This window comes from Crotalus tigris, unplaced genomic scaffold, assembly GCF_016545835.1.
Source record: "Crotalus tigris isolate CLP2741 ecotype Arizona unplaced genomic scaffold, ASM1654583v1 scf7180000020588.15403103151:6194809, whole genome shotgun sequence".
NCBI classification, from domain to species: Eukaryota; Metazoa; Chordata; class Lepidosauria; order Squamata; family Viperidae; genus Crotalus; species Crotalus tigris.
Window position 1 is genome coordinate 5144240 of NW_024098092.1, and position 22293 is coordinate 5166532.

Below are 22293 nucleotides of genomic sequence, written 5' to 3' on the forward strand. Positions count from 1 at the left end.
TGGATGTTTGATGGTATTACAGATATCGTTGCATTATTATTATTATAATATAATTATTATTTCGAAGGAACTAGTCATTGGAACCTCGTGAAACTGGGTTTTTTGTTTGTTTTAAATAGGCGCCACTGGAATTGAAGACCGGTTGCAAGAAGGCGTTCCAGAAACCATAGCAGCTCTCCGAAAAGCGGGAATTAATATTTGGATGCTAACCGGCGATAAAAAGGAGACGGCCATCAATATTGCTTATTCCTGCAAATTATTGGATGGATCGGACAAGCTTTTCACCCTGGACAGCGAGAATTTGGTGCGTCTGCAGCTCTGGTGGAAGAACTTATTTCCCCCCTACAAATGTTATATCTTTGTAGGATCTCAGGGCTGAGAAGGAAGAGGTCTTCCCAGCACGGGGGGTCCCTGGGTTAGGACCACCATGGAGCCTTACAAGCAGCGGAGGTGAAACTTTAATCTCACTTAAGTCTTTTTTCTCTTTTCCCAACCAGGAGACCTGTGCCCTTAAAGCAAAAAGCATTTTGGAAGAGATCGGGATCAGGACTGGCACCCCAAAGCCGGGCAACACCCCAGGAACGGCGGCTTCCGCCATGAGCTTTGCCTTAATCATAAACGGGCCGACGCTGGACTTTGCTCTGAACAAAAGGGTGAAGGACACGTTCATGCAGCTTGCAAGGAAGGTCCGAGCGGTCATCTGTTGCAGGGCCACCCCCCTGCAGAAGAGCAAAATGGTGAAGGAGGCGCAGAAGGAGCTACAGGTGATGACGTTGGCGGTCGGTGAGTTGTGTCTCCCAGCAGGGGAGTTGTGTCAAGGGGGCCACCTCTTCCAGACCCTAAAACCCGTCTTTTTGCACCCGGGATGATCCATGGACTTCTAAATGTTTCAAGGGTGCAATTCTGGACCATCCTGGGACCCGTGCCAAAAAGGATGAGGGTTCAAGAGCCCCTTACTCCATGACACGATTGTCCTAGTGCAGTGTTGGCGAACCTATGGCACGTGTGCCAGAGGCGGCACTCAGAGCCCTCTCTGTGGGCACGAGTGCCATTTTGTGGAGGCTGTACTGATAGCAAGCGGGAGGTCTAGTGGCAGGATTTTGATTCTCTTTACCCCAAGTCCAGCTGGTAAAAGCAGGAAAGTCTGCCCCCTTCTTATGGTCACCTTTCATCAAGCCCTGATCAAGAATTCTAGGGACTTATTAGGATTCCTACAACTCGGTGCTTTTTTCCCTAGGGGCACTCAGCGTGCACCTTTGATAAAGGAATATACCTAACAAGCAAACCCCCATCAAACCGAGTTTAGTCAAAGCAGCAAAGTCTGCCCTCCTGTGGCCAGTGTGTGCTGTAACATTTGGCCAAGGAGGCCTGGAGTGGCTTATTTTTATTCTCTCCCTTCCTTCGATGGAAGCTCAAAGCAGCCACCAAAGAGGCTCTGGGGAATATAAAAGATAATTCCAGCTGCTAAAACTTCATTTCTAATAGGACACGGAGGATGGCAGAACAGGGAATGCTGCCCTCCTGTGGCCAGATAAGTCCATGGCATTTTTTCCCTAAGGTACAGTTAGTGGACAGTGTGTGTGTGTGTGTGTGTGTGTAAATCCTTACAAAAGGTGATCCCGGGCGACTTTGGCAAAGAGCAGGAGCACAAGGTGTCCAACAGGTCCAAGTTCCTCACCGCAGGATCACAAATTGTTTAACACAAGCATCCCATCTTCCAAGCATAACCCAGCTGCAAGCACTTTGTACAATACAAAACATTATACAGGTACAATACAAAACATTATACAGGTACAATACAAAACATTATACAGGTACAATACAAAACATTATACAGGTACAATACAAAACATTATACAGGTAAAATACATAAAAATATCATCCAATATTTTAAGGATAAAAAGTCACATTTTTATAATTGTAAAAATTACAAAAGCAATGATAAAATACCATGATGGGTTAAACAATTCACTAATTTAAAATGACATTTTTAATAAAAAGGTGAGGTATAAAAGAAACAACAGTTGTCATCAACAGATTTATCACAGAAGAAAACGCAACTTCAGTGTTCAAATACATGAATATCACAACAAGTATCTCTTGGTGAAGAGACGGGGTTAAGAACGGATACATAAAAACAGGCAAAAGATAAAATATCTTGTCTATCACAACAAATAACAAGTCCGGAGTAAAAATAAGCTTTATTACAAAAAATACACGTCAAACAGAATGTTATCAAGTCTGAATCCCATTTACAGATATTTCAGAAACAAAAAGATAAATGTGTGTGACAGAAGAAATCAAAATTAGTGAGGTGACAGCTGCATACTGTGTGTCATGATTATTTACCAGTCAAAACATAACTTACACATTTTAAACAACAGGCAAGGATAAAATTATTCCCAGCTGGAAAACAGAAATATGTTACCAAGCACTGGCCACACTGGTCATTTAAAAGGGCCACTGAGGTTTTCTTCCTGGTTCTAAGAACCATCACCAGGGCTCCATTTACGCCAGGCAGAAAACTATAAAATCTATTATCCATCACCGGCACCTCTAGCATTAAAAAGGGCCATTGAGATGTTTTCTGGTTCTAAGAACCAACATCATGTTTGAATTAAGCCAGGCAAGGAATCTACTCAGGGTTTCAGTGGCCACGTCTAGAATTAAAAAGGGCCACAGAGATTTATTTTCCAGTTCGAGAACCTGATGCCTCACCCTAGCAAAAAATCTAGTTATTAATTAATTCAGATGGGAAAACCTCATAACAAAGCTCAACAACAGATTTATTTTTGGTTCTAAGAGATCTGGCCGCTACTGACATTATTTCTCAGGGTGTGAAGGTGGGAGGGAAGCGATCCAAAAGGATTCCCACCATCCAGTTTGAGACTCAGCTGGACTCGCAACTCAAAGGAAAGAGGAGGACCAAGGCCGGAGCCGTTTCTGCCTCTGCCAGGGGGTGGGCTGGGGGGGCACATAGGCAAACAGCAAGGACAGCTTGGCTGCTGAAACACTGAGCATCTTGGGAGGGAAGCGAGGGCAAATGGCAAGGGCTGGGGAGCATCGACGGTAGCAATACCAGCAGCCCACCCAGCCCTTGCCATTTGCCCGCCCTTCCCTCTCAAGGTGCAAGTAGTCCCATCAACTCTTGCCATTTGCCCTCCCTTCCCTCCCAAGGCGCAAGTAGTCGCATCAGCCCTTGCTTTTGCCCTCCCTTCCCTCCCAAGGCGCAAGCAGTCGCATCAGCCCCCCAGCCCTTGCCATTTGCCCTCCCTTCCCTCCCAAGGCGCAAGTAGTCGCATCAGCCCCCCAGCCCTTGCCATTTGCCCTCCCTTCCCTCCCAAGGCGCAAGCAGTCGCATCAGCCCTTGCTTTTGCTCTCCCTTCCCTCCCAAGGTGCAAGCAGTCGCATCAGCCCACCAGCCCTTGCCATTTGCCCTCCCTTCCCTCCCAAGGCGCAAATAGTCGCATCAGCCCCCCAGCCCTTGCCATTTGCCCACCCTTTCCTCCCAAGGCGCAAGTAGTCGCATCAGCCCTTGCTTTTGCCCTCCCTTCCCTCCCAAGGTGCAAGCAGCATCTTGCCATTTGCCCTCCCTTCCCTCCCAAGGCGCAAGTAGTCGCATCAGCCCTTGCCATTTGCCCTCCCTTCCCTCCCAAGGCGCAAGCAGTCGCATCAGCCCTTGCCATTTGCCCTCCCTTCCCTCCCAAGGCGCAAGCAGTCCCATCAGCCCCCCAGCCCTTGCCATTTGCCCTCACTTCCCTCCCAAGATGCTCAGTGTTTCAGCAGCCAAGCTGTCCTTGCTGTTTGCCTGTGTGCCCCCCCAGCCCACCCCTGGCAGAGGCAGAAAGGGCTCCAGCCTTGGTCGTCCTCTTTCGTTTGAGTTGCGAGTCCAGCTGAGTCTCAAACTGGATGGTGGGAATCCTTTTGGATCGCTTCCCTCCCACCTTCCCACCCTGAGAAATAATGTCAGAAGCAGCCAGATCTCTTAGAACCAAAAGTCTCTTACAGTTTCAGCAATTCTTCTAAAAGTCATTTGTGATTGACGGTGAAGTAGCATTCTCGATGGAGATCATCTTCATTCTTGCGTTCCGTTCCTCCTTCTTCCATCAAAGCTGCAGGCTGACGACTGTGTCTTCTGTCTTCTAAGGTGGTGCAGAGAACAGGCCTTGGAGATAAAAAAAACCCCCCTAACATTACATCAGCTGCCATTGACGTTTTATTCCTAAGAATGCACAGTACACACTGCTTACTATTACCCCATTTGCAGGTGTTACCTACCTAGGAAGGACCATCAAGTAGTGCAGACACATCAAACCCAAGGCCCGGGGGCCGGATGCGGCCCGTAAAGTGGTTTCATGTGTCCCGCGAAGCCATCCTGGAAACAGTGAGGGATAGCCCCCCCCCCGCTGCCTTGGCCCTGGCTGCATTTCTTGCCTGTTTTTCTCCCTCCCTATCTCAAATATTTTCCCACCACTCTGTCCGAAGGAAGGAAGGAAGGAAGGAAGGAAGGAAGGAAGGAAGGAAGGAAGGAAAAAATGAGAGGGAGGGTCTGAGGGAAGTCCTGCCTTAGTCCTGCCCTGCTGCCCTTTCACCATCCCCTTGCCCCCTCCTCCTGGCCTGTCCTGGGGTCTCCCATCCTATTGCTAAAGAAGCTTTGGATACAAAGCCGGGTCTCCTCCCATGGAGAGGGAATGGGCCTCCCTCTGACTTGGCTCTCGTACCCATCAGGAGCAACCTGGCTAAGGAGAGCAAGCACAGCAGCAGCAGCCTTGAGGAGGAAGCAAGTGCAGCTGGGCACCCCCTTGGGGAAGTGGGGCTGGTGCCGCGGGTGCTCAAGGGCCAGGCTGGGCATTGGACCTCTGCTGGCCAGGGCTCCGGGCAGCCCCCACTACCATCCAGCCCCCGCACATGGCCTGAGAGGAACGGTGAGGCTCCTCCAGTGGACCATGCCTTGGTCCCACTCCCTTCTGCCAGAGACCCTCAGATCTGTCCCACTCCTGCCCAGGCCCCCACAGGGCGCGAACGATATAGAGCTGGCCATGCCCATCCAATAGGCCACACCTACTCCATGCCCACCTAGTAGGCCGCACCCACCCTGGCCACAACACCCGCCCCCCCTGAGGGCAACCTCAATACTGATGCGGCCCTCAATGAAATTGAGTTTGACACCCCGGAAGTAGTGTAAGACCACCCACCTCCCTCCATATCCTAAAACTCTGAAGAATACAAAACTCGGCTAAACTTACCTCACAGCGTAGGCAGCCACATCACAGCCGGAGGCTAACAGGCTTGAGCTGGAGACATTTTCTTGCTCTCTTCTTTCTTCTTTTCTTTTTCTTCTTCTTCTTTCTCTTTCTCGGAACATTGGCAGCAGGTGTGCCATCGTTCCTCCCCTCAACCTCAAAGACTACAATATCTTCTATAGCTCAACGGACACACCTAGCATTAAAAAGGGCCATTGAGGTTTTCTTTCTGGTTCTAGGAACCATCGCCAGGGCTACATTTACGCCAGGCAGAAAACTATAATATAATCCATCAACAGCCAAACCTAGGATTAAAAAGGCCATTGAGAATGTTTTTTTGGTTCTAAGAACCCTTGCCATGGCTAACTTTAAAGCAGGCAAGAATAAAATCTGTTACGAAGCACTGGCCACACACTGGTCATTTAAAAGGGCCAATGAGGTTTTCTTCCTGGTTCTAAGAATCATTGCCATGGCTAAATTTACGTCAGGCAGAAAACTATAAAATCTATAGTCCATCAACAGCCAAGCCTAGGATTAAAAAGGGCCATTGAGGATGGTTTTTTTGGTTCTAATAACCATTGCCATGGCTAAATTTACAGCAGGCAAGGATGGTATAAAATCTATCATCTAAAGGTCCATTCCTTCTTCTTCCATCAATGCTGCAGGCTGATGACTGAGTCTTCTGTCTTCTAAAGTGGTGCAGAGAACAGGCCTTTGAGATAAAAAAAACAAAACCCTAACATTACTTCAGCTGCCATTGGAGTTTTACTCCTAAGAATGCACAGTACACATTTCTTACTATTACCCCATTTGCAGGTGTTACTTACCTAGGAAGGACCATCCAGGAGTGGAAGACCATCTACTTCGCTCCATATCCCAAAACTTTGAAGAATACAAGACTCAACTAAACTTACCTCACAACATAGAAGGCGACATCACAGCCGAAGGCTAACAGGGCTTGAGCTGGAGACATTTTCATACTCTTCTTTCTTCTTTTCCTTCTTCCTCTGCTGTGCCCAGCAAGTCTTGTCTCTTTCGAGGAAGATTGGCAGGTGTGCCATTCTTCCTCCCCTCAACCTCAAGGACTACAAAATCTTCTATAGCTCAACGGACACACCTAGCATTAAAAAGGGCCGTTGAGGTTTTCTTTCTGGTTCTAAGAACCATTGCCAGGGCTAACTTTACGCCAGGCAGAAAACTATAATATAATCCATCAACAGCCATGCCCAGGATTAAAAAGGCCATTGAGGTGGGTTTTTTGGTTCTAAGAACCTTTGCCATGGCTAAATTTACACCAGGCAGAAAGCTATAAAATCTCTTACCAAGCACTGGCCACACACTGGTCATTTAAAAGGGCCACTGAGGTTTTCTTCCTGGTTCTAAGAACCATTGCCATGGCTAAATTTACGCCAGGCAGAAAACTATATCATCTATAATCCATCAACAGCCAAAAATAGGATTAAAAAGAGCCATTGAGGTGGGTTTTTTGGTTCTAATAACCATCCTTATTGCATTCCATTCCTCCTTCTTCCATTGACGCTGCAGGCTGATGACTGTGTCTTCTGTCTTCTAAGGTGGTGCAGAGAACAGGCCTTTGAGATAAAAAAAACCCCTAACATTACTTCAACTGCCATTGGAGTTTTATTCCTAAGAATGCATAGTACACACCGCTTACTATTACCCCGTTTGCAGGTTTTACTTACCTAGGAAGGACCATCCAGTAGTGGAAGACCATCTACTTCGCTCCATATCCTAAAAGTTTGAAGAATACAAGACTCAGATGAACTTACCTCACAGCGTAGGAGGCCACATCACAGCCGAAGGCTAACAGGGCTTGAGCTGGAGACATTTTCATACTCTTCTTTCTTCTTTTCCTTCTTCCTCTGCTGTGCCCAGCAAGTCTTGTCTCTTTCGAGGAAGATTGGCAGGTGTGCCATTCTTCCTACCCTCAACCTCAAGGACTACAAAATCTTCTATAGCTCAACGGACACACCTAGCATTAAAAAGGGCCGTTGAGGTTTTCTTTCTGGTTCTAAGAACCATTGCCAGGGCTAAATTTACGCCAGGCAGAAAACTATAATATAATCCATCAACAGCCAAGCCTAGGATTAAAAAGGCCATTGAGAATGTTTTTTTGGTTCTAAGAACCCTTGCCATGGCTAACTTTACAGCAGGCAAGAATGCTCTAAAATCTGTTACGAAGCACTGGCCACACACTGGTCATTTAAAAGGGCCAATGATGTTTTCTTCCTGGTTCTAAGAACCATTGCCATGGCTAAATTTACGCCAGGCAGAAAACTATAAAATCTATAGTCCATCAACAGCCACGCCTAGGATTAAAAAGGGCCGTTGAGAATGTTTTTTTGGTTCTAAGAACCATTGCCATGGCTAAATTTACAGCAGGCAAGAATGGTATAAAATCTATCATCTAAAGGTCCATTCCTCCTTCTTCCATCGACGCTGCAGGCTGATGACTGAGTCTTCTGTCTTCTAAGGTGGTGCAGAGAACAGGCCTTTGAGATAAAAAAAACCCCTAACATTACTTCAGCTGCCATTGGAGTTTTACTCCTAAGAATGCATAGTACACACTGCTTACTATTACCCCATTTGCAGGTGTTACTTACCTAGGAAGGACCATCCAATAGTGGAAGACCATGCACTTTCTGCCATATCCTAAAACTTTGAAGAATACAAGACTCGGCTAAACTTACCTCACAGTGTAGGAGGCAACATCACAGCTGAAGGCTAACAGGGCTTGAGCTGGAGACATTTTCTTGCTCTCTTCTTTTCCTTCTTCCTCTGCTGTGCCCAGCAAGTCTTGTCGCTTTCAAGGAAGATTGGCAGCAGGTGTGCCATTCTTCCTCCCCTCAACCTTAAAGACTACAAAATCTTCTGTAGCTCAACGGACACACCTAGCATTAAAAAGGGCCGTTGAGATTTTCTTTCAGTTTCTAAGAACCATTGCCAGGGCTAACTTTACGCCAGGCAGAAAACTATAATATAATCCATCAACAGCCATGCCCAGGATTAAAAAGGCCATTGAGGTGGGTTTTTTGGTTCTAAGAACCTTTGCCATGGCTAAATTTACACCAGGCAGAAAGCTATAAAATCTCTTACCAAGCACTGGCCACACACTGGTCATTTAAAAGGGCCACTGAGGTTTTCTTCCTGGTTCTAAGAACCATTGCCATGGCTAAATTTACGCCAGGCAGAAAACTATATCATCTATAATCCATCAACAGCCAAAAATAGGATTAAAAAGAGCCATTGAGGTGGGTTTTTTGGTTCTAATAACCATCCTTATTGCATTCCATTCCTCCTTCTTCCATTGACGCTGCAGGCTGATGACTGTGTCTTCTGTCTTCTAAGGTGGTGCAGAGAACAGGCCTTTGAGATAAAAAAAACCCCTAACATTACTTCAACTGCCATTGGAGTTTTATTCCTAAGAATGCATAGTACACACCGCTTACTATTACCCCGTTTGCAGGTTTTACTTACCTAGGAAGGACCATCCAGTAGTGGAAGACCATCTACTTCGCTCCATATCCTAAAAGTTTGAAGAATACAAGACTCAGATGAACTTACCTCACAGCGTAGGAGGCCACATCACAGCCGAAGGCTAACAGGGCTTGAGCTGGAGACATTTTCATACTCTTCTTTCTTCTTTTCCTTCTTCCTCTGCTGTGCCCAGCAAGTCTTGTCTCTTTCGAGGAAGATTGGCAGGTGTGCCATTCTTCCTACCCTCAACCTCAAGGACTACAAAATCTTCTATAGCTCAACGGACACACCTAGCATTAAAAAGGGCCGTTGAGGTTTTCTTTCTGGTTCTAAGAACCATTGCCAGGGCTAAATTTACGCCAGGCAGAAAACTATAATATAATCCATCAACAGCCAAGCCTAGGATTAAAAAGGCCATTGAGAATGTTTTTTTGGTTCTAAGAACCCTTGCCATGGCTAACTTTACAGCAGGCAAGAATGCTCTAAAATCTGTTACGAAGCACTGGCCACACACTGGTCATTTAAAAGGGCCAATGATGTTTTCTTCCTGGTTCTAAGAACCATTGCCATGGCTAAATTTACGCCAGGCAGAAAACTATAAAATCTATAGTCCATCAACAGCCACGCCTAGGATTAAAAAGGGCCGTTGAGAATGTTTTTTTGGTTCTAAGAACCATTGCCATGGCTAAATTTACAGCAGGCAAGAATGGTATAAAATCTATCATCTAAAGGTCCATTCCTCCTTCTTCCATCGACGCTGCAGGCTGATGACTGAGTCTTCTGTCTTCTAAGGTGGTGCAGAGAACAGGCCTTTGAGATAAAAAAAACCCCTAACATTACTTCAGCTGCCATTGGAGTTTTACTCCTAAGAATGCATAGTACACACTGCTTACTATTACCCCATTTGCAGGTGTTACTTACCTAGGAAGGACCATCCAATAGTGGAAGACCATGCACTTTCTGCCATATCCTAAAACTTTGAAGAATACAAGACTCGGCTAAACTTACCTCACAGTGTAGGAGGCAACATCACAGCTGAAGGCTAACAGGGCTTGAGCTGGAGACATTTTCTTGCTCTCTTCTTTTCCTTCGTCCTCTGCTGTGCCCAGCAAGTCTTGTCGCTTTCAAGGAAGATTGGCAGCAGGTGTGCCATTCTTCCTCCCCTCAACCTTAAAGACTACAAAATCTTCTGTAGCTCAACGGACACACCTAGCATTAAAAAGGGCCGTTGAGATTTTCTTTCAGTTTCTAAGAACCATTGCCAGGGCTAACTTTACGCCAGGCAGAAAACTATAATATAATCCATCAACAGCCATGCCCAGGATTAAAAAGGCCATTGAGGTGGGTTTTTTGGTTCTAAGAACCTTTGCCATGGCTAAATTTACACCAGGCAGAAAGCTATAAAATCTCTTACCAAGCACTGGCCACACACTGGTCATTTAAAAGGGCCACTGAGGTTTTCTTCCTGGTTCTAAGAACCATTGCCATGGCTAAATTTACGCCAGGCAGAAAACTATATCATCTATAATCCATCAACAGCCAAAAATAGGATTAAAAAGAGCCATTGAGGTGGGTTTTTTGGTTCTAATAACCATCCTTATTGCATTCCATTCCTCCTTCTTCCATTGACGCTGCAGGCTGATGACTGTGTCTTCTGTCTTCTAAGGTGGTGCAGAGAACAGGCCTTTGAGATAAAAAAAACCCCTAACATTACTTCAACTGCCATTGGAGTTTTATTCCTAAGAATGCATAGTACACACCGCTTACTATTACCCCGTTTGCAGGTTTTACTTACCTAGGAAGGACCATCCAGTAGTGGAAGACCATCTACTTCGCTCCATATCCTAAAAGTTTGAAGAATACAAGACTCAGATGAACTTACCTCACAGCGTAGGAGGCCACATCACAGCCGAAGGCTAACAGGGCTTGAGCTGGAGACATTTTCATACTCTTCTTTCTTCTTTTCCTTCTTCCTCTGCTGTGCCCAGCAAGTGTTGTCTCTTTCGAGGAAGATTGGCAGCAGGTGTGCCATCGTTCCTCCCCTCAACCTCAAAGACTACAAAATATTCTATAGCTCAACGGACACACCTAGTATTAAAAAGGGCCGTTGAGGTTTGATTTCTGGTTCTAAGAACCATCGCCAGGGCTACATTTACGCCAGGCAGAAAACTATAAAATCTATAATCCATCAACAGCCAAGTCTAGGATTTAAAAGGTCATTGAGAATGTTTTTTTGGTTCTAAGAACCCTTGCCATGGCTAAATTTACAGCAGGCAAGAATGCTCTAAAATCTGTTACGAAGCACTGGCCACTTACTGGTCATTTAAAAGGGCCAATGAGATTTTCTTCCTGGTTCTAGGAACCATTGCCATGGCTAAATTTATGCCAGGCAGAAAACTATAAAATCTATAATCCATCAACAGCCAAGAATAGGATTAAAAAGGGCCGTTGAGGTGGTTTTTTTGGTTCTAAGAACCATTGCCATGGCTAAATTTACAGCAGGCAAGAATGATATAAAATCTATCATCTAAAGGTCCATTCCTCCTTCTTCCATCGACGCTGCAGGCTGATGACTGAGTCTTCTGTCTTCTAAGGTGGTGCAGAGAACAGGCCTTTGAGATAAAAAAAACCCCTAACATTACTTCAGCTGCCATTGGAGTTTTACTCCTAAGAATGCATAGTACACACTGCTTACTATTACCCCATTTGCAGGTGGTACCTACCTAGGAATGACCATCAGGTAGTGGTCACCTCCCTCCATATCCCAAAACTTTGAAGAATACAAGACTCGGCTAAACTTACCTCACAGCGTAGGAGGCCACATCACAGCCAAAGGTTAACAGGGCTTGAGGTGGAGACGTTTTCATGCTCTCTTTTTTCTTCTTTCTTCTTTTGTTTTTGTTTCTTCCTCAGTCGTGCCCAGCAAGCGTTGTCTCTTTCGAGGAAGATTGGCAGCAGGTGTGCCATCATTCCTCCCCTCAACCTCAAAGACTACAATATCTTCTATAGATCAACGGACACACCTAGCATTAAAAAGGGCCGTTGAGGTTTGCTTTCTGGTTCTAAGAACCATTGCCAGGGCTACATTTACGCCAGGCAGAAAACTATAATATAATCCATCAACAGCCAAACCTAGGATTAAAAAGGCCATTGAGAATGTTTTTTTGGTTCTAAGAACCCTTGCCATGGCTAAATTTACAGCAGGCAAGAATGCTCTAAAATCTGTTATGAAGCACTGGCCACACACCTAGCATTAAAAAGGGCCACTGAGGTTTTCTTCCTGGTTCTAAGAACCATCGCCAGGGCTACATTTACGCCAGGCAGAAAACTATAAAATCTATTATCCATCACCGGCACCTCTAGCATTAAAAAGGGCCATTGAGATGTTTTCTGGTTCTAAGAACCAACATCATGTTTGAATTAAGCCAGGCAAGGAATCTACTCAGGGTTTCAGTGGCCACGTCTAGAATTAAAAAGGGCCACAGAGATTTATTTTCCAGTTCGAGAACCTGATGCCTAACCCTAGCAAAAAATCTAGTTATTAATTTATTCATATGGGAAAACCTCATAACAAAGCTCAACAACAGATTTATTTTTGGTTCTAAGAGATCTGGCCGCTACTGACATTATTTCTCAGGGTGTGAAGGTGGGAGGGAAGCGATCCAAAAGGATTCCCACCATCCAGTTTGAGACTCAGCTAGACTCGCAACTCAAACGAAAGAGGAGGACCAAGGCCGGAGCCGTTTCTGCCTCTGCCAGGGGGTGGGCTGGGGGGGCACACAGGCAAACAGCAAGGACAGCTTGGCTGCTGAAACACTGAGCATCTTGGGAGGGAAGCGAGGGCAAATGGCAAGGGCTGGGGGGCTACGACGGTAGCAATACCAGCAGCCCACCCAGCCCTTGCCATTTGCCCTCCCTTCCCTCCCAAGGCGCAAGCAGTCCCATCAGCCCCCCAGCCCTTGCCATTTGCCCTCCCTTCCCTCCCAAGGCGCAAGCAGTCGCATCAGCCCCCCAGCCCTTTCCATTTGCCCTCCCTTCCCTCCCAAGGCGCAAGCAGTCCCATCAGCCCCCCAGCCCTTGCCATTTGCCCTCCCTTCCCTCCCAAGGCGCAAGTAGTCGCATCAGTCCCCCAGCCCTTTCCATTTGCCCTCCCTTCCCTCCCAAGGCGCAAGCAGTCCCATCAGCCCCCCAGCCCTTGCCATTTGCCCTCCCTTCCCTCCCAAGGCGCAAGTAGTCGCATCAGCCCCCCAGCCCTTTCCATTTGCCCTCCCTTCCCTCCCAAGGCGCAAGCAGTCCCATCAGCCCCCCAGCCCTTTCCATTTGCCCTCCCTTCCCTCCCAAGGCGCAAGTAGTCCCATCAGCCCCCCAGCCCTTACCATTTGCCCTCCCTTCCCTCCCAAGGCACAAGCAGTCCTATCAGCCCCCCAGCCCTTGCCATTTGCCCACCCTTCCCTCCCAAGGCGCAGGCAGTCGCATCAGCCCCCAGCCCTTGCCATTTGCCCTCGCTTCCCTCCCAAGATGCTCAGTGTTTCAGCAGCCAAGCTGTCCTTGCTGTTTGCCTGTGTGCCCCCCCAGCCCACCCCTGGCAGAGGCAGAAAGGGCTCCGGCCTTGGTCGTCCTCTTTCGTTTGAGTTGTGAGTCCAGCTGAGTCTCAAACTGGATGGTGGGAATCCTTTTGGATGGCTTCCCTCCCACCTTCACACCCTGAGAAATAATGTCAGAAGCAGCCAGATCTCTTAGAACCAAAAGTCTCTTATAGTTTCAGCAATTCCTCTAAAAGTCAGTTATGACTGACAATGAAGTAGCATTCTACAATCTATCAACAGCCAAGCCTAGGATTAAAAAGGGCCATTGTGGATGTTTTTTTTTTGTTCTAATAACCCTTGCCATGGCTAAATTTACAGCAGGCAAGAATGCTCTAAAATCTGTTATGAAGCACTGGCCACACACTGGTCATTTAAAAGGGCCAATGAGGTTTTCTTTCTGGTTCTAAGAACCATTGCCATGGCTAAATTTATGCCAGGCAGAAAACTATAAAATCTATAATCCATCAACAGCCAAGAATAGGATTAAAAAGGGCCATTGAGGTGGTTTTTTTTGGTTCTATTAACCATTGCCATGGCTAAATTTACAGCAGGCAAGAATGGTATAAAATCTATCATCTAAAGGTCCATTCCTCCTTCTTCCATCAACGCTGCAGGCTGACGACTGAGTCTTCTGTCTTCTAAGGTGGTGCAGAGAACAGGCCTTTGAGATAAAAAAAACCCTAACATTACTTCAGCTGCCATTGGAGTTTTACTCCTAAGAATGCACAATACATAGTGTGTACTATTACCTCAGTCACAGGTGTTATACTTACTTATCTAGGCATAAGGGACCATCCACCTCCCTCCATATCCCAAAACTTTGAAGAATACAAGACTCGGCTAAACTTACCTCATAGTGTAGAAAGCAACATCACAGCCGAAGGCTAAACACGGCTTGAGCTGGAGACATTTTCTTGCTCTCTTCTTTCTTCTTTTGCTGTTTCTTCTTATGCTGTGCCCAGCAAGTCTTGTCTCTTTTGATGAACATTTGGCAGCAAGTGTGCCAGTGTTCCTCCCCTCAGTCTCAAAGACTCAAAAACTATAAAATCTTCTATAGATCAACGGCCACATCTATCATTAAAAAGGGCCATTGAGGTTTTCTTTCTGGTTCTAAGAACCATCGCCATGGCTTAAGTTTATGCCAAGCAGAAAGCTGTAAAATATGTTACCAAGCACTGGCCACACTGATCATTTAAAACGGCCAATGAGGTTTTATTTTTGGTTCTAAGAACCATTGCCATGGCTAAATTTATACCAGGCAGAAAACTATAAAATCTATAATCCATCAACAGCCACACCTAGGATTAAAAAGGGCCATTGAGGATGTTTTTTTGGTTCTAATAACCCTTGCCATGGGTAAATTTACAGCAGGCAAGAATGCTCTAAAATCTGTTACCAAGCACTGGCCACACACTGGTCATTTAAAAGGGCCAATGAGGTTTTCTTCCTGGTTCTAAGAACATTGCCATGGCTAAATTTATACCAGGCAGAAAACTATAAAATCTATAATCCAGCAACAGCCATGCCTAGCATTAAAAGAGCCATTGAGGATGTTTTTTTGGTTCTAATAACCATCCTTATTGCATTCCGTTCCTCCTTCTTCCATCGACGCTGCAGGCTGACGACTGAGTCTTCTGTCTTCTAAGGTGGTGCAGAGAACAGGCCTTTGAGATAAAAAAAAAAAAAACCCTAACATTACTTCAGCTGCCATTGGAGTTTTAGTCCTAAGAATGCACAGTACACACTGCTTACTATTACCCCATTTGCAGGTGGTACCTACCTAGGAATGACCATCAAGTAGTGGTCACCTCCCTCCATATCCCAAAACTTTGAAGACTACAAGACTCGGCTAAACTTACCTCATAGCGTAGGAGGCCACATCACAGCCGAAGATGGGCTTGAGCTGGAGACATTTTCTTGCTCTCTTCTTCTTTCTTCTTTCTTTTTCTTCTTTTGCTTTTGTTTCTTTCTTCTTGTTTCCTCAGTCGTGCCCAGCCAGCGTTGTCTCTTTCGAGGAACTTTTGGCAGCAGTGGTGCAATTCTTCCTCCGCTCAGTCTGCAAAGCTAGAAAACCCTAACCTCTTTTATAGATCAACAGCCACAACTAATATTAAAAATGGCCGTTGAGGTTTTATTTTGGGTTCTAAAAACCATCACCATGGCAAGAAAACAATACCGCAATCAAGGAACGGTCAAAGAAGCTAACAACAAATAGCGCAACAGAGGACCTCCAAGACCATTTTCAACAACACTGAAAGAAGCCACTCGATCATAACCTGACAGCAAACCACACTCCTTTCTACTAGCACTAATGATGTTCCCTAGTTTGGTAATGAAACGTCTACAAGAAAACCACCAAGCTCAGACAGCACCAAGGACACCTCATTTCAAGTGTGAGGCGATCCCAAAGGATCGCCTTCCAGTTTGAGTCTCACTGAGGGGGTCCTCAGGCAGTGGAGGAGTGGACGCTGTTCACTCTACCAGTGTTGATTCGCCCTCAGTGCGTGCTCAGGGACTGAAAGGGTCACCTAGGCTGACCCCAGAGAGGACCTCCAGTGTGAGTCCCCCACAGTGTTTGCTCAGGGATTCAATGAGACAGGTAGCAGTTTGCTTCCCCGGCTCATTCAGTGTGAGTGTCACAGAGTGGAAGCTCAGGGACTGAGAGACCTCCACCACTAGGGGGCATCACCACCATCGCTATGCTTGTGGGTATGTGGAATGCTCTACCACTGCTCTTTCTACCATTGATACTTTGTAAAACTTTTTTGCAGGAATAAACATGTTGCAAACTAACTGCCAGGCTTCCACACTTTCATGATATACTGGAGAGTGAATTAAACCATCTCTCTTACTGTTGATGTCTTCTTCTTCGTCTATATGGATTCATGCCTTTGAAATTAAAAAAAATCAACATCACTAAATGACCAATGTTCAGAGATTAGAAAAGCAATCAATCAAAGGGGATTTTTGTGTTTTATCCTACAAGTGAAAGAAGACCTCAGACCATGCAACTAGTCGTTTTTTTACATGTTTTGCTTCTTTTAAGGTCTTGAGCCTTGACTAAAATTTCCTAAGGTCCCAAGAGTTGACTCCAGGTACAGAAGCAATTTCCTGAGAGTTAAGCCAGGGTCCTGGGCCTGAAGTAATTTTAGTTAACTTTCACCTCTACTTACTTGAAGTACTTTTTAGCCTGCAAGGACATGGCAAAGATTAACTCAGATTTTACCCCAAGCTAATTTTAACTCTTATTCCCTGTGGTGGTTTGGGTCCCTTTTAAAAGGACATAATAATAAAGTTGGAAGGGACCTTTGAGGTCATCTAGTCCAACCCCCTGCTCAGGCAGGAAACCCTATACCATTTCAGACAAATGGCTGTCCAGGCTGAGATTATCTCAGGTTCCACCAATATTTTACTCTAAGAACTTGAGCCTTGGCTAAAATTCCCTCAGGCCTCCAGAATTGACTTTATTTCAAGAAAATAAGTCCAATTCCCTGACCAGAAATAATTTTAGTTAACCTTTTTGTTTAGTTCCTTGAAGTAGCTAGTCCTCTACATATTTTGCTTCTTTTAAGGACTTGAGCCCACTAAAGTTAACTCAGATCCCAAGAAATCACTTTATTCCTGAGAGCAAGGTCTGAGTAATTTTATCTTTACCTTTAAAACTATTTTTAATTCTGACTTGCCTATGGTGGTTTGGTCCTTCTAAAGGACATGGCTGAGATTATCTCAGATTCCCCCAATATTTTAAAATGTGCGCCTTGGCTAAAATTCTCCCAAGAGCTGACTTTATTTCAAGAAAGAAAGGTCAACTCCAGGACCTGAAGTAATTTTAGTTAACTTTTGCCTTTAGTGACTTGAAGCCACTACATGGTTTGCTTCTTTTAAGGATTTGAGCCTTGACTAAAACTTCCTCAGGTCCCAAGAGCTGACTTTATTCCAGAAAGGGCAACTCCAGGGACTGAAGCCATTTTGCCTTGAGGCTAATTTTAAAGCTGGTTCACCTGTGGCAGGTTAGCCCTTTTAACCACACCTGCCTAAAATGGCCTCAGCTTGCTGCAAGGTCCTGGCTAAGATTTACTCCAAAGCTAATTGCAACCCTCATTCACCTGTGGTGGTTTGGTCCTTTTTAAACGGACATGGCTGAGGTTCCACCAACATTTTAAGAACTTGAGCTTTGACTAGAATTACTTCAAGACCCAGCAATTTGCCGAGACTTGAGACCAGCGTCTTTGGGGACCTGCGGTATTGGCGTCGTGTGAATAAAACACCGTCGAGATATCGCCTCAGCCACCCCCGGCGTTTTATTCCAAAGAACACGCGCCGCGCTTAGAATTACCGCAGGGGCTAGTCGTTCGCTCAAGACCTGGCGCTCCCCTCAGGCTCCCCTCAGGCTCCCCTCAGCTAGAAAAGTCTCCGCTAGAATTACCTCAAAAGCTCAAAAGGCCCTGCCCGGCCTCGAGCTCGAGGGCTTGGGCCGCGGGAGCGCCGGGGAGAGGCATTTTAACCCCCCGGCGCCCCGCAGCATCGTCCCTTTCGGGGACCCAGAGACGCGAGAGCGGCGTCCGCTGCCTTAGCAGCGCGCTCGCTTCGCTTTTTTCCCTCAGCCTGAGGAGCCCGCCGACTTTTAAAAGGTGCCCGCCTCTCGGAGAGAGGGACAGACGGCTCAGCCAATCCGAGGGACGCGTTTTCGGAGCAGCCAATCAGCGGGCGAGATGGGCGTGCAGAAAGGAGCCCGCGAGGCGGTCCGAGGGCGCTGCGCGGGAAAGGCGCGCGCTCAAACAGGTGCGATCGCTCGGCTGGTTCCCAGGCTCGCGCAGCGGTTGCCATGGAGACGGCGGCGGGGCGCGAGGCGGCTCATCAGGGCTGCACAGGTGAAGGCGATTGGGATGATCCCTTCTTGCAACAGAGCTTTTTTTTTTTTTTTTTTTTGCTCATGTTGAGCATTCCCGCCCCCCTTGCTTAAAATGCTCGCTGTTTTTACAAATAAATAAATAAATAAAAATCTAAAAATGTAATGCATACAAAAAATAATAATAAAAATAAAATTATGGTTATATGCATGTGTGCCTGGCTGAGGAATTCTGGGAGTTGAAGTCCACCAGTCATCAAAGGGCCAAGTTTGAAGACCCCTGGCATAGGAGATACTTTGGACTACAGGTCCCATTAGCCAGCCTTGGGGGGGGGGGGTGATGAGGATTGCCTCTCTTGCAACAGATTGCCCTTGTGGTTGGTGGGTCCTCCCCTCCACCTAACATTCAAAGCTCTTTTTTTGTTTTTTGTTTGCATCTTCACCCTGTCACAATCTTGCCAGGCAGCCCTTGGTTTTATTTTGAATTTGTTATTTTTTTTCCATCTTTTTTTTTCTTTAAGAAAAACAAACAGGACTGGTTTGTTTTGCTTTGCTTTGCTTTGCTTTCTAGGGACTCTACTAAAATGTTATAATAGAATTTCTGATACTTAGTTTCTTGCCCAGTGGAAGAAAATTGACTCAAATTTGAAACTATTTCTTCCTTTTTCTATTATTGGAACTCTTCCCTACCCACAGTTAAATGTTTTCAAAAGAGCTCCGATACATTTATATCCCCATCATAAGGATTTTAATAACTTTCAATGAGACCCCTCTCAACATTTTCCACCATGGTGCACCCTCTAGATAGGGTAAGGCCTCTAGTTTAATGAAAAGAATAGGGGTGAGGGGCTGCCACAAAGCAGAAGGGGTCAGGTTGTTCACCAGAGCACCAGAGGGAAGGATGAGAAACAATGGTTGGAAACTGATTAAGGAGAGAAACAACCTGGAATTAAGGAGAAACTTCCTGACAGTGAGGACAATTAACCCAGTGGAACAGAAGTTGCCTCCAGAAATCATGGGCACTCCATCACTGGAGATTTTTAAGAAGAGGCTAGACAGTCACTTGTCTGAGACGGTATAGGTTCTCCTGCTTGAGCAGGGGGCTGGACTAGAAGACCTCCAGGGTCCCTTCCAGCTCTATTCTATTCTAGGATAATGTTTAATATTTGAGGGGCTGCCCCAAAGAAGAGGGGGCTCAGTCTATTTTCCAGTGGGTACAAAAGTGGCTGTTGATTTCAAGGCTCTTGTGCTTTCTGCTTCAAAGGTGACGGGGCCAATGATGTCAGCATGATTCAGGTGGCGGACATTGGAATTGGAATTTCCGGGCAAGAAGGCATGCAGGTAGGATGACCCATGACCCCATATCAGGGGTCTTCAATCTTGGCCCTTTTATGACTTGTGGACTTCAACTCCCAGAATTCCTCGGCCAGGCACGCTTTTGGGTGACCTTGCTCGAACGGTTCATTTCTGCCTGGTTGATGAAGCCTGTTATATAATAGAATAGTATATTGCACACAAGACCAGGACTATTAGACAAGAACAGTAAGTACAATTCATTTGATTAATCTGTGACTTCTCTTATATGTGTTTGCAGGCTGTGTTAGCCAGCGACTTCGCAATTTCTCAATTCCAGCATCTCAGGAAGTTGCTATTTGTTCATGGCCACTGGTGTTACACCCGACTGGCTAACATGATCCTCTACTTCTTTTACAAGAACGTGGTATGTTAGCTACCAACTGTATCCTGGATTTCAGAGGCGGGAAGAATGCATTGAAAAGGGAACCGGGTTAATAAGTTCAGCTGTCAGATGTTGTTTTTGCACTAGCATTAAGGTTGATTAAGCTCCAAAGATGAACAAACATCGATCACACTTTCACCCTCAGTGCTGATTCCAGAGCTTTGAAGGAAGTCAAGCAGCCGAGAACCATAATTATAGAAGACAAATGCTGTATTTCTGTAGCGCCCTCTGAAGTCCATTAAACTTCTTCCCAGTATCTCCCTGATGCTTCCCACAATGCATTGTCCTTTTTTTCTTCTTCCAATCCTTGCAGGCATACGTCAATCTCCTGTTCTGGTACCAGTTCTTTTGTGGGTTTTCAGGAACTCCCGCGATTGATTATTGGAGTCTGATTTTCTTCAATCTCCTCTTCACATCGGTACCACCCGTCATATATGGGGTTTTAGATAAAGATGTCTCTGCAGAAACTCTCCTGAACCATCCGGAGCTTTACAAAGCCAGTCAGAAAGATGAGGTATTTTATTTTATTTTATTTTATTTTGGCTTGGCTCAACTGATTCTTAGTTCCTTGCCACTTGAACCACCATTTTATCACTCGTTTCTTTTTAAATTTCCAAAAAGGTGGAGCTGAAGAATGTTCTTTGATAGGTTTCTAACCGATGGATGGAGGCAGGTTTAGAGACAAGCAAAGTTAGCGGAAAATTGATAATTCAAATGAGCAAAACTGACCACCCTCTTTTCTTTATTTCCTTTTCAGCCATATGTGGGCGTAGCCTTTGCAATGAACTTGGTGGATGCCTTTTACCAAAGTCTGGTTTGCTTTTTTATCTGCTACTTTGTACGTATCGCCAAATTGGCTACTTGCTCCTGATCTCTGATACTTTAAATTTTGTTTTTTTAAAAATAGCGCATACTCATTGTACATGTTTATTGGTATCAAACTTTACATCACTACCCATAATCATCTTTAGCAATCAACAGGAATTTCTATATCAAGATACCAAATAGTTTAATATTTCTTTATGTTATTACCATAGTTAGCGGTATGTAATTTTTATATAATATATAGATATAGAGAGATATAGGGAAATAGAGAGATAGACAGATATAGAGAGATGCAGAAGAGAGAGAGAGAGAGAGAGAGATTTTTATGGTTATATAATGGTTCCTTTGCAGACATTCCAAGATTCTGATGTAGATATCTATTCTTTTGGAAATCGTATGAATACTACCATGTTATTTATAATACTACTACATCTTCTGATTGAAAGTAAAAATGTGGTAAGTATATTACACGTTCATTCTAACATTCAGTTCACAGAATCATTTTGTGCCTTTCGCCCCTCATCAATTGCATTTGTACATAATAATAAACCCAAATGTATTCACCTTTGGCTACTAATACTAATCTGACGGCTAAAATGTGAAAATCCTTGAATGTTAACGTTAAATCCTCAAGGCTGCCTGAATCCTTCTAGAAATGGAAGCAGATCTGATCGAAATGAAATCTGTACTTCCGTTTTTTTTTTTATTTGTTTCAGACTGTTATCCATTTCTCTGTTTTGGGGGGTAGCATCTTCCTATATTTCTTAATTCTTGGGCTGCTGGGAGCTTTCTGTGTCCTCTGCAACCCACCAGCAAATCCCTATTGGATTATTCAGAGGCAATTAATGAATCCGACGTTTTATCTTGACTTCATGATCGCAGTTATTCTGGCTTTGCTTCCAAGGTACTTTATGGATTTAATCTACCTAAATCTGCCACCCATCCGTCTTGCTTTTCCCCACACTAGCTTTCATCCAGCATGATGAGCAAGAAATAATAATAATAATAATAATTTAACAAAAAGTTGGAAGGGATCTTGGAGGTCATCCAGTCCAACCCCCTGCTCAGGCAGGAAACCCTAATACTTTGAAAGTTACTTTTAAAGTTCCTCCCAGGCAGGGGTGAAAACACGGAATTTTTGCACTGATTTAGTGATGAGTTCCCTTAACCACCATGGCAAGAAAAGTCATAAAATGGGGCAAAACTCACTTAACAAAAGTTTCGCTTAGCTGCATCAATTTTGGGCTCACTTGTGTGATCGTAACTAGAGGACTAGCTGTGTATTTAACCCCATCCCTTCCCGCTCGCTTGAATATCTCCTTCCATTTTAGGTTCCTGTTCAGAGTAATCGAAACCACCGCGTTTCCAAGTCCATTATTACAAGCCCGGATTCGTGAACATCAAAGCCACGCACAACAGAAGAGTGGACAACAAACACACACACACAAGTCTACATGAAAACGAAGCGTTACTTATGGAGCCCAGATGGGAGTGTATTAAAATTTATCTTTCTCCGATAACGTTTTATTTTTACTGATCTATAACCAGAACTCA

General features: G+C 45.1%; 1 protein-coding gene and 2 long non-coding RNA genes across 7 annotated transcripts in view; 1 reads left to right on the top strand and 2 right to left on the bottom strand.

Annotated features, from left to right (window-relative positions):
- The window catches only part of ATP10D (ATPase phospholipid transporting 10D (putative)), a 33441-nt gene extending 11185 nt beyond the window's left edge, over window positions 1-22256 (top strand). For 3 of the 5 annotated variants that reach the window (XM_039367543.1, XM_039367541.1, XM_039367542.1), the window contains exons 15-23: window positions 120-304; window positions 498-783; window positions 19441-19517; window positions 19771-19896; window positions 20228-20428; window positions 20672-20752; window positions 21091-21195; window positions 21456-21643; window positions 22071-22256. In XM_039367543.1, coding sequence (XP_039223477.1) covers window positions 120-304; window positions 498-783; window positions 19441-19517; window positions 19771-19896; window positions 20228-20428; window positions 20672-20752; window positions 21091-21195; window positions 21456-21643; window positions 22071-22197 — 1376 coding nt within the window. In that variant the 3' untranslated portion in view covers window positions 22198-22256. Of the gene's footprint in view, window positions 1-119; window positions 305-497; window positions 784-16098; window positions 16270-19440; window positions 19518-19770; window positions 19897-20227; window positions 20429-20671; window positions 20753-21090; window positions 21196-21455; window positions 21644-22070 lie in introns of those variants that run through there. The other 2 variants (XM_039367545.1, XM_039367546.1) reach the window with 2 other exon arrangements.
- On the bottom strand, window positions 3962-12356 carry LOC120319133. Its single transcript, XR_005559686.1, has 9 exons — window positions 11544-12356; window positions 10624-11353; window positions 9750-10425; window positions 8829-9551; window positions 7955-8630; window positions 7034-7756; window positions 6158-6835; window positions 5247-5955; window positions 3962-4165 (listed from the first exon to the last, which is right to left on the bottom strand). It is a non-coding gene; the product is annotated as an uncharacterized LOC120319133 (long non-coding RNA).
- Window positions 13466-18259, bottom strand: LOC120319134. The gene is made up of 4 exons (XR_005559687.1): window positions 17754-18259; window positions 15187-16216; window positions 14178-14991; window positions 13466-13988 (listed from the first exon to the last, which is right to left on the bottom strand). It is a non-coding gene; the product is annotated as an uncharacterized LOC120319134 (long non-coding RNA).
- Window positions 22257-22293: the final 37 nt, after the last annotated feature.